General features: G+C 39.3%; 1 protein-coding gene across 1 annotated transcript; it reads right to left on the bottom strand.

Annotated features, from left to right (window-relative positions):
* Nucleotides 1-12413: 12413 nt before the first annotated feature.
* On the bottom strand, nt 12414-16215 carry LOC138038712 (melanocyte-stimulating hormone receptor-like). The gene has a single exon (XM_068884739.1). It carries the CDS (start codon nt 14837-14839, stop codon nt 13808-13810), a length of 1032 nt encoding a protein of 343 aa, XP_068740840.1. The 5' UTR covers nt 14840-16215; the 3' UTR covers nt 12414-13807.
* Between the last annotated feature and the right edge of the window lie 1285 nt (nt 16216-17500).

Raw genomic sequence — 17500 nt, 5'->3', positions numbered from 1 at the left:
AAGTTCGACCAAAAAATCGGCCATTTTTTAAAAATTTTCCCTTGGTCCCCCCCCCGTTTGCTATTTTGCGAAAAATGGTCATTTTTGACACTTTTTAAAAAAGTGTTATTTCTCGTCTAATAGGTTCTTTTTCATGCGGTTTTTTGCATAGTTCAAATCTACAATAGTTTTGCTTTTAATCCATACTAATTAGGGTATTGTACGTCTTGTATTTCCTATTTGTTTAGCCTTCCGAAGTTCTACCAAAAAATCGGCCAGTTTTGAAAATGTTCCCTTGGTTTCCCCTTTGCTATTTTGCGAAAAATGGCCATTTTCGACACTTTTAGAAAAAGTAATATTTCTTGTCTAATAGGTCTTTTTTCATGCAGTTTTTTTGCATAGTTGAAATCTACAATAGTTTAGCTTTCAATCTATACTAATTAGGCTATTGTACGACTTGTATTTCCTATTTTTTTGGCCTTCCGAAGTTTGACCAAAAAATCGGCCATTTTTGAAAAATTTCCCTTGGTCCCCCCTTTGCTATTTTGAGAAAAATGGCCATTTTCGACACTTTTAGATAAAGTGTTATTTCTCGTCTAATAGGTCTTTTTTCATGTAGTTTTTTGGATAGTTCAAATCTTCAATAGTTAAGCTTTCAATCCATAGTAATTAGGCTATTTTACGACTTGTATTTCCTATTTTTTTAGCCTTCCTAAGTTCGATAAAAAAATCAGCCATTTTTGAAAACTTTCCCTTGGTCCCTCCTTTGCTATTTTGCGAAAAATGGCCATTTTCAATACTAATGGAAAAAGTGTTATTTCTCGTCTAATAGGTCTTTTTTTCATGCGGTTTTTTGCATAGTTCAAATCTGCAATAGATTAGCTTTATATCCACACTAATTAGGCTATTGTACGACTTGTATTTCCTATTTTTTCAGCCCTCTAAATTTCGACCGAAAAATCGGCCATTTTTGAAAACATTCCCTTGGTCCCCCCTCTTTGCTATATTGCAAAAAAATGGTTATTTTCGACAGTTTTATAAAAAGTGTTATTTCTCGTCTTATAGGTCTTTCTTCATGCGGTTTTTTGCATAGTTCAAATCTACAATAGTTTATCTTTCAATCCATACTAATTAGCCTATTGTACGACTTGTATTTCATTTTTCTTTAGCCTTCCGAAGTTCGACCAAAAAATCGGTTATTTTTGAAAAATTTCCCTTGGTCTCCCCTTTGCTAATTAGGCTATTGTACGACTTGTATTTCCTATTTTTTCAGCCTTCCCAAGTTCGAGCAAAAAATCGGCCATTTTTGAAAACTTTTCCTTGGTCCCCCCTTTGCTATATTGCAAAAAAATGGTCATTTACGACACTTTTAGAAAAAGTGTTTTTTCTCGTCTAATATGTCTTTTTTCAGGCGGTTTTTTGCATAGTTCAAATGTACAATAGTTTAGCTTTAAATCCATACTAATTAGGCTATTGTACGACTTGTATTTCCTATTCTTTTAGCCTTCCGAAGTTCGACCAGAAAATCGGCCAATTTTTTGAAAAATTTCCCTTGGTCCCCCTTCTTTGCTATTTTGCGAAAAACGGCCATTTTCGACACTTTTAGAAAAAGTGTTATTTCTCGTCTAATAGGTCTTTTTGTATCCGGTTTTTTGCATAGTTCAAATTTACAATAGTTTATCTTTCAATCCATACTAATTAGGCTATTGTATGACTTGTTTAAAATGGGCAGTTACGTGACTTTTTAGAGGTTCGACAATCTTAGGACAGGCAGGGAAGCAAGAAATTTTACAACAAATGTTCTGTTGTAGATCTTAAATTGTGTTCGGAACAGATATTTTCCATAAATTGACGTTAGGTTCCCCTGATTAGGCCTAAGCGCTCTCGTAAAATTTTAACTTTCATTTTGTGGTTCCGTTAACTACACTTTTCACGAGATCGTCTTTAAAAAAAGCCATTTACACCACTGCTTTGTGTTTTTCCTCGTTGGCGATTGTGGCAATTGTCATTATCGCCATATTTGCCAAACTCGCCGCTTTCGCCAACTTCACTGCTTTATTTGTGCTTTGCCTCGTTGGCGATTGTGGCAAAATTGTGATTTTCGCCATATTTGCCAAATTCGCCGCTTTCGTCAACTTTTATGGCCCCCCTTCACTGCTTTGTGTTTTTCCTCGTTGGCGATTGTGGCAAAATTGTCATTTTCGCCATATTTGCCAAATTTGCCGCTTTCGCCAACTTTTATGGCCCCCCTTCACTGCTGTGTGTTTTTCCTCTCTGGCGAGTGTGGCAAAATTGTGATTTTCGCCATATTTGTCAAATTCGCCGCTTTCGTCAACTTTTATGGGCCCCCTTCACTGTTTTGCTAACATTGTCTCTTTTTTGCCATTTTTGTTGTTGTGTGCATTTCTGGACATATCTCAAATTACTGAGATCGTCATGGTAGCCATATCCTTTGGAAAAAGATTCAGTGATTGCAGGGTTGATTTCATCTGCAATCCCCATCAAGACTTTCTTCCGCGCAAGATGAACACCACCATCTGGATCTCTTAAATTCTTCAAGTGCAGTCCCCCACTGACATAGTCTTTATTCCTAGCATGCATAAACAATAAAATGAGGGCAAAACAGACTATCATTGTAAAGTAAAAGAGACCTTATTTATTCAAGAATTTGAGCCAGCTTTCAACGTCAACGTCGGAAGTGAGAAGCTGATGCTTTATTAATCTTTTCTGTTTTTATTATTATATATTTTACTGTTAAGTATTTGCTTAATCTAGGTTCCAGTCCCCTCAACCGCTTTGTTATATATAAATAGCTGTTTTAAATTTCAACGGTTACTTTTTAAAATGTATTAGAGCACATACGAAACGTCAAGTCATAATCAAAATGAACAAGTTCAATATGTTTATCACTGCTGTTTGTATCTTATTTTTAATCAAACTACGATGGCCCAAGAACAAAAGTATTTACGAGCTTAACACAGTTGCGCCGGAAGCAATATTTTCACATAAAATACGAACAATAATATGACATGTGTCTTAAATATTTTCCAAATCCCGAATCAAGCTCCCCTGCATAACAGCCATCGTCTTAGCTGAGGGACAGTACACTCCTCGGCGTTTCCTCTGGGTAGCTTCGCTCCAGGAATATCTTCTTCCGTTAAAACAATTTGTTTTACACTTTCTTCACAAGTGCTTTCTTTAGCCGCCATCTTTAAATTTACGCGCGTCCACCCAAATGATTCCAGAAGCCCATTGGAACTGAGTTCTTGCCCAAACTCCGCATAGTTTCCGGAGCGGGAAATACCTGTATTATAAAATCACAAGCGGTCACACAAACAGATTGTGTGGGCTGCCTGTGGTTACGGGTTCTGTGCTCCTACCAATAGACATTTTTCGCTTGTACATTTTGTTTTCCCGATACAGGTCATATGATAATACTCAGGAGGTTTGGTCCTTTTTTTTTTGTTCTTTTAAAAGAGTGCATGTAGATATATTCATCCTTGCATGCACTCTTTTTAATGAACAAAACAAAGGACCAAACCTCCTGAGTATTATCACATGACCTGTTTTGGGAAGACAAAATGAACGAGTGAAAAAGGTCTATTGAGCTACAGAGTGTTTCCACGTGACGTCTCAGCGGCGGTGTTGGTGTCCCCAACTAGTCCTCCGGGAATTGAACTCTTTTATCATGCAAACTTTACTCTGGAAATAGCAGAGCAGGGCACTATTTCTTTCGCCTCCAATGATGTGGACGCCATGTTTATCACAAAATGACGTCGAAATCATAGGAATAGACACAAAATCGAGAAATCGAGATTTTCCATGGCATCACACTAACAGGGAGAGTGTCAAGATTGGTGTTACTGCTCGCCTAGTGGCTTGCAGCAAATACCGGTCTTGCCAAATAATTTAATGGCTAATGACATTGGGTCTAATATCCGAAACTCTCCTGACTGGTCCGCAAAGATCTGTTTGCCCACTATTTAAAGAAACCAATCAGCATTGATTAATTGTGTTGCGCACAATCAATTACATGCTACGAAAGAATGTCATACAAAACACGAGTTTACCCAAAACTGGAAAACGGTCTCTGATTGGTCCGTAATCCAAGACCGGAAGTTGGTTTCATTTGAGGAGACGTTAAGTGGGGGGAGGAATGCGTGACGAAACCCTGAGAATGACTGCGTGGGTAGCTAGGAACAATCTAGCAGTGGCCGTTCTAAACACAGACAATACCGTCTCGAGCGTTCTGGGTTTTGAACATCTGGTATCGGGAAAGAGAACTTAAGGAGGTTTCCGAATTTTGTTTAAAAATACTAGGACAGCGAATTAGTTTAAAGATATTTCCGAAAACTGAATTGGCAATGGTGTTCCGTTGGCGTGGCAACAGTTGCTCACATAATTAAGAACTGCCTTAAACAATTTGGAGAACTTTACTACGTGGTACTTGAAAAACCCTCATTGAGATTTACATACATACATACATACATACTTGACCGCTCCCCAAAGGGGCTTTTCAGGGCCAATGAAACACAACGAAACGGACTGACAACAACACAACAACAACTGTTAAGAATCTCAACTGGCCGGAGGCAAACCAGTTGGCTATTTACAAGTGCAGCTGGAAAGTTGAACCAGGGACTTCCAGGAACAAATTCAACCAGTGGTCAGAGCGTGTCTTGAACCCGGGATCCCCGGATCTTTTAAGGCAAACGCCCTAACCACTGGGCCACACTGCCTCCTTTTACGTTCAGTAGTGCAGAAAACTCGCCCCTGTGGAAGTCAGTCTTTGCATTACATTTTTATAACGATGTAAAAATTTAAGGGCTTTTCTCTTTGCAATTCTGATGATGACTTTTGGAAGAGCCGACTTTGAAATGAAGATGAGCAACTTTGCGTGTAAGATAAATAGCAGAGTGATCACTTATACCAATATTAATAACACCTGACTTTGATATTTTATCTGGGGATTTCGTTAGCCATAAATCGATCAGGGTACTTGAATATTGTGTGACTCGAGTTGGTTCTGTAATAAGTTCAGACAGACCATAAATATCGATGATATTTAAGAGGTGAGAAGAGTTGTTACTGACAAGCTCCTTTAATAAATTGCAATGTAAGTCACCCATAAGATATAGCACCAAGTTTTCAGCGTCAATTTTATTAATAATTCTCTCAAAGGTTGAAAATAGGTCAGGAGATGATTGTGGTGGTCTGTACCAGGTAGACAGGAGGAAGGGCTTTGAGCGGGGTTTAGAGATTTCAACAGAGAGATATTCAAGATTATTCGGACTAAGAATATTACTACGAATATAAATACAAACACCACCACCATTGCTCTCTCGGTCTTTGCGAACTACATCATAACCTGGTAGATGTACTTCGCCGTCTTTGATGGTCGCATCAAGTTTTGTTTCATTTATCAATATCTTTGAACTGACTCATAGATACACGTAAGTCGTCGATATGAGAAACTAAACTGTTTATAACCATAACCAAGCCACGACCAAAAACTGACTTACCATTTGCGCTTTGTGTGGATCTGAGATTTGTAGATATCGGTGGCCATGGGTCAGGAATATAATCGTACTCCCAAACGGCAATTGCCTAATCGATATATTTACAAAAGTTCTTCGCTAAAAGGGCAGTGCCGGACTTCGATAAATGTAGCCCGTCCCGATTTAAATGAGTTAGGTTGACATTATTGTGGTCAATGAAGTTCAAGTCGTTCTGGTGGCAAAATTTTTTGAGGATTTTGTTGACACTTGAGACCTTTCCTTCTTTTTGAGAGACTCTTTTAATAAGGTAAATGTTCCGCAACCGCGCACAAACTACTACAAAAAACAGCTTTAGCTATTTAGTGGCGCAGTTTTGTGGAACAGTTTGCCATTAGAACCAAGGAAAGCAGAGTCCCTCAATCAATTCAAACGAGTGATTAAAGAGGTTATCTCAGCCATTATTCTAAACACGGCATTCATGGAAAGCAGCTTTTGTTGTATGATATTGAGTAAGATAGTTAATGTAGTTTACATAGTTCTATCTATAAATTTTTAATTGTACATGTTTTTTTATATTGCTGATGAATTGCATCGTGGTTAAATAAAAATTAACTAAATAAATAAATAAATAAATAAATAAATAACACTCTATCCGAGATCAATTGTCCCTCAAATCTAAGAAAAACCGGAAACCAAAGAGGACAACAAAGAAAAACCCAAAAAGCGCATCGGATAACAAAACCGAAAAACCGCTCGTATTTTTTACGAAAACCGAAAACCAGATGCTAAAAAACGAAAAACCCGCAAACCGCAATGAACACCAAAACCGAAAAACCGAAGTCTTTTGGCACAAAAACCGAAAAACCGATCTAAAAAATGGCGGCCAAAGCCGCAAAACCGGAAATCCCAATGTCCCCCTCCTTTAAGATCTTTATGTTAGTTTTTCATGCGTCTGTTCTGTTATTGATCATGAATTTCGTCATAACATTGTCAAAGTAGCTGTGGATCCACAAGGCGATAGCAGACTACTTTGACGTTATGACGAAATTCATTGTCAACGAGAAGCTCCAAAAAGCTTACACTGGGTTGCCTGTGGTACGCGTTACACAAATAACTGCAGCGTTCCAGTTAATTTTTTCAAGTGGGGCGTCATTAAGACCATTTGAGGGGTCACCCACATGTCGCGCTACCAGAGGCCCTTAGGCTCACACGTTTAATTAATTTGTAATGTCCTGTCCCATTTTAAGGTCTTTCAGTCTTTTAAGCTTTCGTAATAAATTCAGTTTAAAGATAAAACACGCTCTTGAGTAAAATTCACTCGTTTCTTCTTTACGTAAATAGTCGGCAAAAAACTAACTGCAAATTGCTCTGACGGACGTTTTCAAGCATGTCTAGCAGTTGGACTAAGCAAACGTTTATTGCACATACAAGAAAGGACTAAAGGTGTTGTTTCCGCTTCATAATGTGACGGTCTAATCTGATGCCAGGTCAAAACACTGTTAAACTTTGCGTTTGCACCAGAAAAAGGCAAGCCAAGAGACAGATGAAGAAAAAAAATAACATAGTGTTTATATATAACTATGAATCGAATTCTCATTGAAAGATCTTAAAAACACGAACATTTTTGCAGTCTCTAACGTTTTGTCAAAAGGAAGAAATTGATCACATGCTAGGCAACGGTAAAGGGGCACGTGATCACCCTGTGTCAACTGAATGAACTATGGGAAAGAATGTTTCAGAGTAGAACAGCGTACTTTTTAGTGAAGAAACTTCCGTCGTTAGTTAATTTTGTTGTAATATTTAACTGAATATTTAGATTTCTTCTGTCGGGCCAGGAAGCCTTCTTTGTCGGGTTCCTGAGAAACGTATCTATTTTGACTTCAGGGTGAACTATTTACACAATCGAGAGGTTGAGTGGCCGTGTAATTGAAAATCTAAACATCTATGAGATACAAAAACAGACTTGCGAATTACCGCAAATCACAATGCTGACAAGCACAAAAGCGAAGAAATGATTAAGTAAATATGAAGTTTGTTACTATCTGAATGTATTTGGGTCGAGTATTAAAAAAGGGATATACTGTCACGCAAATTATGTAATTTCATGACACTCAAAATTCGCAAGAAGCGCGAGTTTCATGTACACAATCTTCGCACTAGCAAGTCGCAGCAATAAAATTGGATTAACCAGGAAGTTAAAAGAATATTGTTGGCTTCCCAAATAAATTTCATCTTGCACTACAATGACAAAATCATTTGTCAGAGAAATAAAATTCCTTTCTCCTCGTGTATCACATTTCAACGCACGTATGCAAATTTGTTAACTCATTTTCAACCCGATTCCCGGGAAAAATACTTAGTAATAGCAAAAATATTATTTCTCGTCAAGTGTTGCATCTTTTATGTTCAAATAACAGCTAAAAATAAAGATTTTTTAACGATTTATCCGTCGGCTGCCTGGGAGAATACTCTCGAGAGAGTAAAGGAACTTCCGACGTTAAATAAGGTGTACCTTTACCTAGATATTTTTTTCATAATTTTTAAAATATTATCTGTCAAAATTTGCACAACAGTCAAATCATAAAAAATAGCACCGCACGGGACAAATTTAGTCGCCGTTACCTCTTCGTCGAATTCTAATGCTTAACACAGGAATTTTTAGTTATTGTGAAAATCTTTCTATATTTGTTAGCAATCATCCATTCAAATTTCAGAGAAAGCGACCGGTCTGAGAATATCTTACGAGTTTCTTTCAGTGGGATGTCAAAAGGCGAAGTGGATGTTATATGCATAATCGGGCAAGTTGCGCGTGTGACCCGTTATAAATCTTTTTTCACAAAATGTTCCCGAATCGTCAAGTATCACCACAGAAGAAACGAAAATCATTCTAAAAGCTTTTTTACGCAAAAAGTAGGTTCTGGAGGTAATTTTGAGTGTGGGAATCAAGTTTACAGCAGATGACAAATACAACCTTACGAGCCATGGTATATTCAACTAGTTATAGCTGTCGCTAAAGTGCCAACGAGCCAAGCTTGCGTGATCTGGCGGCTGCAAACATCACGCGGCGTACTCGTGCGGCACTCTCATTGGTTATCGCTACGGTCAACATTTCATCGCTTTGGTCTACATTACAGCTTTTGGTCTACATTACACTCAAATTTGAAGCGCTTCTGAGATTTCGTCCGCCTAAAAATCTTCTCGCGGCTCTATAAGCTGCCGCCTCGCCAGGCCTTCTGTCTTCAGAAGGCCTGACTCGTTGGCAATTAAGTTAACACAACAGAAAGGAGTCGCTTACCTTATATTTTGACACGAAAATGCTTTACTATTGCCATAAAAACTATCCAGTTAAGCTCGCATATTACACATGATGAATTCATAAAAGCCACCATTTTCCAGCGAAATGCTTTTTGAAACAAACAACATATGTGCCATAAGAGGCAAAAAACCCTTCCTATTTCATTTAATACGTGGGTGAAGACAAGAAAATCAATCGTGTCAAAGTAGGGTGACCCGAAAACACTGACCCCCGGTCCATGGACCCCGCTACGGACCGGGTCCATGGACTGCCTTACGGACCGGTCCACGGACTATCTCTACGGACCCCCTCTACGGACCACCCCAAAAAACACAGAATTAAAAATAAATAACTACTGAAAATTTGTGTATACCGGTTGTCTGGATAGACCACTCTTGCCGGTGAAATCTAGCCATTACGCTCCGCAAATCAGACTAAAGCTCAGGTGTTGCCTTTTCCTTCGCTGTTGACCGGAGGCTTCGAAACTAAGTTATTCCGCCATTTTGTTCAGGACTGAGAGATCGAGAAGCCTGGGGCAAGTTCACAAACCCGAGGGAGAATGATCCGAACAAAATGGCGGGGGGAAAGAAAGAAAATACAAATAGAGCTTACTTATTATCAATCTTTTTCGAAGGATTCCGGTCCACAGCGAAGGAAGGGGTAATCTGTGATTAATAGACTTTGTACCCGAGCCTGAGCCTTAGTCTGTTGAATTTGCGAAGCGTTATGGTTGAGATTTCGCCGACACGAGTGACACGTGTTGTCTATCCAGACAACTGGTAAGTCAAATCTTTAGTTTTTATTTATTTTCATTTATATGTTGTTTTAGGGTGGTCCGTATAGGGGGTCCGTGAGGGTAGTCCGTGGACCGGTCTGTGAGGCAGTCCGTGGACCCAGTCCGTAGAGGGGTCCATGGACCGGGGGTCAGTGTTTTCGGGGCACCCGTCAAATTACACTCCGTGTCAAAAACGCAACACGGTAAATAAATTTCCCACGAGTGTTTAGCATCAAACCCTTCACTGAAAAACCCTTTACTTGAATTATCAAGCAAAAAATGGGCAACAAGCTTTCTTTCAAATAATTTTTGACTAACAGGAATTTGTGAAATTTCCAATCGTTAGCAGAAGACTGTGCAGAATTGAGTACAGATCCAAGTCTCTGTTTTGTTAAACCCATAAGTTACTAGAGAATTTTCCATTTGATTTCAGCGTTGTACAAAACACCACACTCGTACAATATTAGAACTACATCTCACAGTTGATTACGGCTCGACGGGCGACAGACTGTTGTCGAAGTCCATTACTCGTCGCTTTTAAGATTCCAGATTTTTTTTTCAGCGCCTTTCTTGTTCAGTATCCAATTGACTTTCCATTATTAAGCTCCATAAGGGTATATTTTGCTTAAAAATCCACTAAAACGCAATTCGCGTTACATGACTTTCGACGCCATTGCCGGTTACGTTGATCATTCTACTGTGTCCACCAGAGAAATCTACGCATTTCCCACTACCCTCTCGATCCTAAGACAATACGCGCAGAAGGCTCTATGCATAAAGACACCACTTAGCAGGGGAGAGACAGGCAAGACTTTTACCGACACGGAAAATAAAAAAAATAATAATAATCTACCCATTTTCCGACTGGTTTGCCATAGGCAACCCAGTAAAAAAAAAAAATAATCTACCCATTTTCCGACTGGATTGCCATAGGCAACCCAGTAATAACACTGAGGACAGACCCATGAAAAACTGACATCAAGTTGTTTTTTACAACAACAAAAAGGCAGAGGGGTCAAAATTAAGTCAAAACACGAGAAGAACGCGAGACAAAAATGCGAGAAACTTCAATTTTCTTCGAGCTGACGCGACCAATATCGCGTCTATATCGCATTTATAGTTATAAATTTATGTGTCTGTCCGCTTATCGACAATAAAAACTAACTAATGAGCGCCCGAGAATTTTGCGGTCATTGTAAAATTAGTAATAGCGGACCATTAAATAGGAAAATTCCACTTAAAATAAACAGGTGTCTTTTTTAAATCAAGGCTTAAAACTTTGCTCGCTTAATGAATTAGTTAACATAGTTTTGAAATCCAAAGAAAAATAAGAATCGATTTTTTTGGTCGGAGGGGCAGTCTAAATAATTCAGAGTGCCCTTGCTTGATGTAAAACTTGTTACAGTGGACTACTAATAACAAAATAAACCTCATAATGGGGCTCAGTACAAACCTAACATTAACAAATAACTTTTTGACTGCTTTATCCGCTATTACTAATTTTACAATGACTGCTCCCGTAGGAGCGTAAGTGTGAACAAAGGCAGAGTCTGGTGATTCATTCGTTCCTTCATCTAATTCGTCGTCTCCCGTCGGGAGACACGTGCACATGACGAACTGACCAAGTTTGTAATGTTTCTCAATCTCTTAGATTTGGGACGGATGAGACTGGACTTCTTCAAGTCATTAGGCTTCAGGGACCGGTGTCACTTTCTCAGCGTTAGTAAGAGGCGGATCGAGGCGAGGTTAGGCCGGGAACAAGGTTTTCAGGAGTTTCACTTGTCGCTATATTAGCACGCTTCCGTCAGTTTGACCCTTTACATGAGGAAACGAGATGCTTCTGTGAAGCATACACTGGGTTGCCTGTGGTACGTGCTACAGAAAATCAGAAGGCACTGAATTGTGTGGTATTGAAATACAGCATTCCAGTCTCTGAAGAATAACAAATAAAAGAGAAGCGAGAAACATTGGCTTCTGGGCTGACACGTTGATAATTTTCAAGTTCCCTCACAACTTCTTTTCACGACAAGTGTGCCCTCTAAGCATCTGACAGCTTTGTAATACTAAACTTCACTGGGGTCAACCCTGTTTCGCGGGGTTAGTGTTAGGATGGGAGACCAAAACAATAAACCCCTCATAAAAAACAAAAACATCTGACCGAAAATACTACTAAAGTATTAACGCTAACAAATGCGAACTCAGCAAGGTACAGATCCTGTTAGCTTGCTTTATGCAAAACAAATATTGATGAAAAAGCAAATAACTATTGATAAGAAAGAGCAGAAGGAAGTTTCCCGGACGGTCGATCGAGAATAAAATAATTACGACTTGGAAACAACATTAATTTTGAACCGTGAATATGGAATATAAAAAGTTACGATCAGCGACAAACATTTTGGGAGATTTTTGCTACGTTCAACTTGAAATTGCAAAATCGAAAGTGACATGGCCGGAATTCAGCGGGCGCCGTGATTAAGTTACCGCGGCATGTTTACTCGCCAAACAGTGAAGCATCTGTGTCAAATGATGGCAAGATACCGGGTTTTTGTAAGTTTCTTTTTCTGTCAAGTGTTATAAAGTTTGACAATGAAATGAGCGAAGTCAAAACAAAGATCACAATCGCCCAACTCTTATTTATGCAAAGTCAAAATTTACTCTCCAAGACGCGTACGACGTTATTTATCACCAGGTAATTCCATCATTTTGGAAATAGCAGCTACTTTATTATTCATCTGCGTCACAAGTTTTCACTGATTTTGGGGCTCATTTTGTTGAAACTCAAGCACGCTTCCATCAGGTCTGTGAACCCTTCCTGCTTACAGAGCAATACTAAAAAACTACTCCCATATCACATTAAGCTCGAAAATTCAATACACAACATGATATTATAATTCACAAAGGCAGAAAATACCACAGAATCCCTTTCCAGCGAAAATTTTATTGAAACAAACAACATATTTGCTCTTAGAGGCGAAAACCTCTTCCTATTTCATTGCGTGCGTGAAGACAAGAAACTCAATTGTGTCAAATTACCATGTACTTCAGGTAAATACTGCTCACTTTGATTTCGTCTCGACGGGCGATAGATTGTTGTCGAAGTCCAGTACTCGTCGCTTTTGAGATTCATGCCTAGTTTATCCAACTGATTTTCTATTATTGAGCTTCATAAGGGTATATTTTGTTTAAGGATCCACTAAAACGCCATTCGCGTTGCATGGCTTTCGACGCCATTGCAGGCTAAGTTAATGATTCTACTGTGTCCACCAGAGAAATCTACGCAGTTCCACTACCCTCTCGATCCTAAGAAAATACGCGCAGAAGGCTCTATGCACAAAGACACCACTCACCAGGGGAGTAACAGGCAAGACTTTTACCGACACGGAAAAAAATACTAAAACGGAAATCTACCTATTTTCCGACTGGGTTTCCCATAGGGCAACCCAGTAAAAAAATTGCTCGGCTAGAAGGGAAACCCACCTAGCCGGGTCACCCTTTGTCAACGGTAGCCGGGTCGCCCTCCTGGCCAGGCCAACTTTATTCCATGTAAACACTTTGGCTCGCTCAGTTGAGTCAACTTGGTCGAGGCAAGATGATGAGAGAATGCACGAGTGCTATCTTCCCAGTCTCCTGATGATCGAAGCTGAGCCGGGCAGCTCTTAACTCAGGGAAAAAGGTTAGCTCTTTTCTCACATAAACGCTAGCTAAAGACCCGGCTGGGAGGGTGACCATCTTCCGAGGACAACTTTTCTCCATATCAACCGGGACTAAGACTTGATCCAAGTCGAACTATTAAAACACATACCGATAGGCATTTTATAGGTTGCAACCGGCGAACTTTTGATAAACCGAACTCAGTGCAACATGCAGGGCTAATTCAACAGTTTCCCACATAATTTAATTAGGTAATAAATATTCGACACTCAAAATCATCGTGAACAGGGCATACAGATCCAAAACCATTTGGTAACTTAGACAGGACACACATGATGATAGAGCGCAATTTACAGACATTTTATGGGACATGACCAAACGGCGTAAAATCTTTGTAAATTTTCGATTTATAGACATTTTTGCAAGATTTTATGTAAATTTCAAGTATTTCCTCTTGTTGTAGCTCCAATAATTTAGAAACATTTTACAGACATTTTATAGAGTTTTACTCAACAAAACTCTGTAAAATATCTGTAAAATAAATTTACAAAGATTTTATATTTATGAGGTTAAGTGTTGAAGTCTGTAAATTTATTATTTACAGACATTTTATGAAGTCTGTAAATGGTCCAAATTTTCCAGTGAATCCTCTAGTTCCTCCGGTTTGTTTTGATCAAAACCTTCAGATCCATTCAGGTTGTGGACAGAATTGTTTGCCTTTCTGTTTAATAAACGTTGTTGTGGTCTTCTTAGCACACTAACCACAGCTTGGCGTATCTCTCGTATTCGCCAGCAGTACACGACTGGATTTAAAAACGAGTTGATGAAGACAGTCGTTGTGGAAAAGGCGTATGCAATCTGCACGGATCGAGTATACCCAATCATGTTGTCCGCAAGAACCGTTGCAAACAATGGAATATAAAACGTTAGGAGCAAGCCATAAACATAAAGAATAGTCACAGCTGATTTTCGACATTTGAGTTCTTTTGACGCATTCGCACCCAAGCTCATGGCCATGTTTTGCTCGCGTATTTGACGTCGATGTCTTTCAACGAGGTGAAATATTTTGTAGGTGCAGAATGCAATGGCAAGAAAAGTAATGAGCAGTGATAGTAACGGGATTATTAGCCAGTTGGTAATTGCAAACCTCAATGATACAGTAGTTGCAGTGGCAATCCATAGCAGCAAAACTGCGAAACACATTCGAGAAACCGTGACAACGGAATTGTATCTTAAATGAAGTGTGAGAGCAAGAAGGCGATCGATGGACACAAGCGTTAAAATGAACAAAGATACGCTGCCTGTTATCCACGCACTCATGGATTGAAGCATTCTCAATGGACAGATAAGGCTTGGATCTCCTTGAAGTTCGGCTATTTTGCTACCAACTAAAGTTGGCTGACAGATTGCTCCAACAAGGAAATCTGCAACTGCAAGACAACCCAGAAGGAAAAAAGATGGCGAATGGAGGCCTCGTGACTTCCAAATCACGTATACTATAATAAAATTCCCCGCACACGTTGTCGGAGAAAACAGCGAGTTCAGGATACACGTAACAACATTTGCAATAAATGTTGCTTCTGTTTGGCCCATGTTCATTGTAAGGAAAAAACAACTCGGATTCGCCAGTGACTTGTTCATAATGCCTGATTGAAGCCTTCACTATATATTCAATATATTGTCCTCACATTCAGAATCTTCAGTTGAGAGCTGCCCTGCCGAAACGTCAACTGAATCTCTGACGGAAACAAAGATGAGTCTTCAAAGATGGATCATTCCGTCATGAAGATGTGTTTAGACCAAGTTGGAGGGCATTGCATTCAATTAGCCGTGCCCGTCTTTCTTTTCAATTTCATTGAACAATCTTTTTAGTTGACTTCACAGTTCCCTTTGCGCTTGTCGATTTGTCAGTTTTACATTCTCAATCATGTTTTCAATTATCTCATCCGGTCGTAATTGACACCAAACAAGGGACGAATATTAAGCCGCAGGTGTATGCAAAAACACGACGTCAAATAATAGTATTGTGAATGCGAGGGATGTAATAAGTTTACTTTTTGAAATTTGAAAGTGAGCTTAATTTTTAGTTGTAGACGAGAACGGATAAAGCTTGTTCGTATTCAAAGAAAATGTTTTTTTTTTCACAGCTGTCATTAAATGTTAAGGCTTTTATATTTATATTCAGATGCAAATTTCAGATTAATTTCGACTTAGCTCAAGTAAGACTCGAAAAAAGTATTATCTTGTTTACTTTCTTCCTTAACCCGATATGTGTGTTTGTTTGTTTCAAACACGGATGCATTAGCTTTTCCACGGAATTCGCGTGTTTAATTCGGTTTGTTGAGTTTTAGAATATGTACCCAATAATAATATGGGAGCTATTAATTGATGAGCTGACATGCACTCATTATTTATAGTCCCACTTTCAACTTGATCGATGAGAACTTTAATACGTTGTTCTATTTTAAAAAATCCCACCATTGTTAGCACCATGGGAGTACGCGTTGTCGCTCTTACATTTCGTTAGTTGCCAAAAAATGGTTCCAACGTTGTCGAATAAATTTGAGTTCACAAAAATATATTGGCTCTCCAAAAGGCTTTTAATAAGCTTAAGGGAAACTGAAATTTTCGATTGTTTGCATAGGTCTTTCTGCAGATACCGGACAGCATTGTGTTTTTGGTCACTTGAGGTTTTGTTTTCTGTCTTTTGTTTATTTTGTTTTACGTATTTTTGCTCCGGTACCTGCAGAAGCTGCCGTTTGCATGGGAGTAAAGTTAACACGTATCGCACTTTTAATTGGTGTTTTCAATTACTTTTGTGGAGGTGGTGTGATGGAAAATTGATATTCTTCCCCGTTCTCGGAGTTGTGACATTTCATCTTTCATTTCTCAGGCTTTTCTCTCGTAACTGCTACGACCATAAAAGCCAGATCTTCACATGCTCCTATCCGCACATCAATTATTTGAGTTTTGTTTATTATGTCTCTCCTGTCTTTGTGAGGGGTTCCTCTGCGCGAGCAAATGACTTGGAAGGATCATGTCAACAATAGCTTTTGTTACAAGGGCGTAGCTAGAGGGGTCCTTTGGTGCCCGTGACCCCCACCCCCCCCCCCCCCCCCTCTTGCAAGCCTTTTGTAAGCACACAACCTACAATATTCAGGTGGCGAAAACTTCACAATCTGGCGAGTAACCCCCCTCTCCTTCCTTTGAAAAATCCTGGCTACGCCCCTGTTTTTGATAAGCATACATTGGACATGAGCCTTCTGTCTGAATTAGAGCCCTTGTATCACGCTTAAGGCAGCTAAATGTCTCTTAAAGTGTCTCATTCGATCTCTTTTTAGTTATGCCGATACTTTGTAGGATGAGTTGTCAGTTGGCTACAAAGTTAGCCTTCATCGTAGACAGATTCCTCCTGCCCTGTTTACGCTTGGTGGCCTTTGGAGAAAAGGGAGATAGCAAATCCTTCCTGCCGTTCGCTATTTTAAAGATGCACGAGCGCGGCTTGAACAAAGCAAAGAAATAGGACATTTGCAGGATGACGTCATTTGACTACAAGTACCAGAATCCTGCAGGTTTTGCTTGTCTCATGCTAATTAGAGCTATTGTTATTTTTACCCAGCTGGGAATACAAAATTTAAATAAGACTAGAAGCTCCAAAAAGCTTACACTGGGTTGCACGTGGTACGCGTTACACAAAAAAACAGAAGGCACTGAATTTGGTTGTATTGAACTGCAGCGTTCCAGTTAATTTTTTCAAGTGGGGTGTCATTAAGACCATCTGAGGGGTCACCCACATGTCGCGCCAGCAGAGGCCCTTTGGCTGACACGTTTAATTATTTTGTAATGTCCTGTCTCGTTTTGAGGTCTTTTACTTTTTTAAGCTTTGGTAATAAATTCAGTTTAAAGATAACAAAACACGCTCTGGAGTAAAAGTCACTCGTTTCTTCTTTAAATAAACAGTCTGCAAAAAACTAACTGCAAATTGCAGGGTCGTAACGAGGTATATGGGATCAGGGATCACAGCCCTGGGATCTGGAATCACAATGCGATAGGGATCAGCAGGATTTTTTATGGAATCAGGGATCAAGGATCAGGAATCAAATTGTTGCGGGTTCAGGGATCAAAATTCTCATCATTTTTGGAATAAGGGATCAAAATTTTGGGTAAAAATATGGGATCAGTTTTGTAAAAATATACCTCGTTACGACCCTGAAATTGCTCTGACGGACGTTTTCCAGCATGTCTTGCGGTTGCACTAAGCAAACGTTTATTGCACACAGTCACTAAGAAAGGACTGAAAGT

Source organism: Montipora capricornis, chromosome 2 (assembly GCF_036669925.1).
Source record: "Montipora capricornis isolate CH-2021 chromosome 2, ASM3666992v2, whole genome shotgun sequence".
Taxonomy (NCBI): Eukaryota; Metazoa; Cnidaria; class Anthozoa; order Scleractinia; family Acroporidae; genus Montipora; species Montipora capricornis.
This window is presented reverse-complemented; position numbering and strand designations above follow the sequence as displayed.

Coding starts and splice junctions, on each gene's coding strand:
- LOC138038712 (XM_068884739.1), bottom strand. CDS start 14,839: ATGAACAAGTCACTGGCGAATCCGAGTTGTTTTTTCCTTACAATGAAC.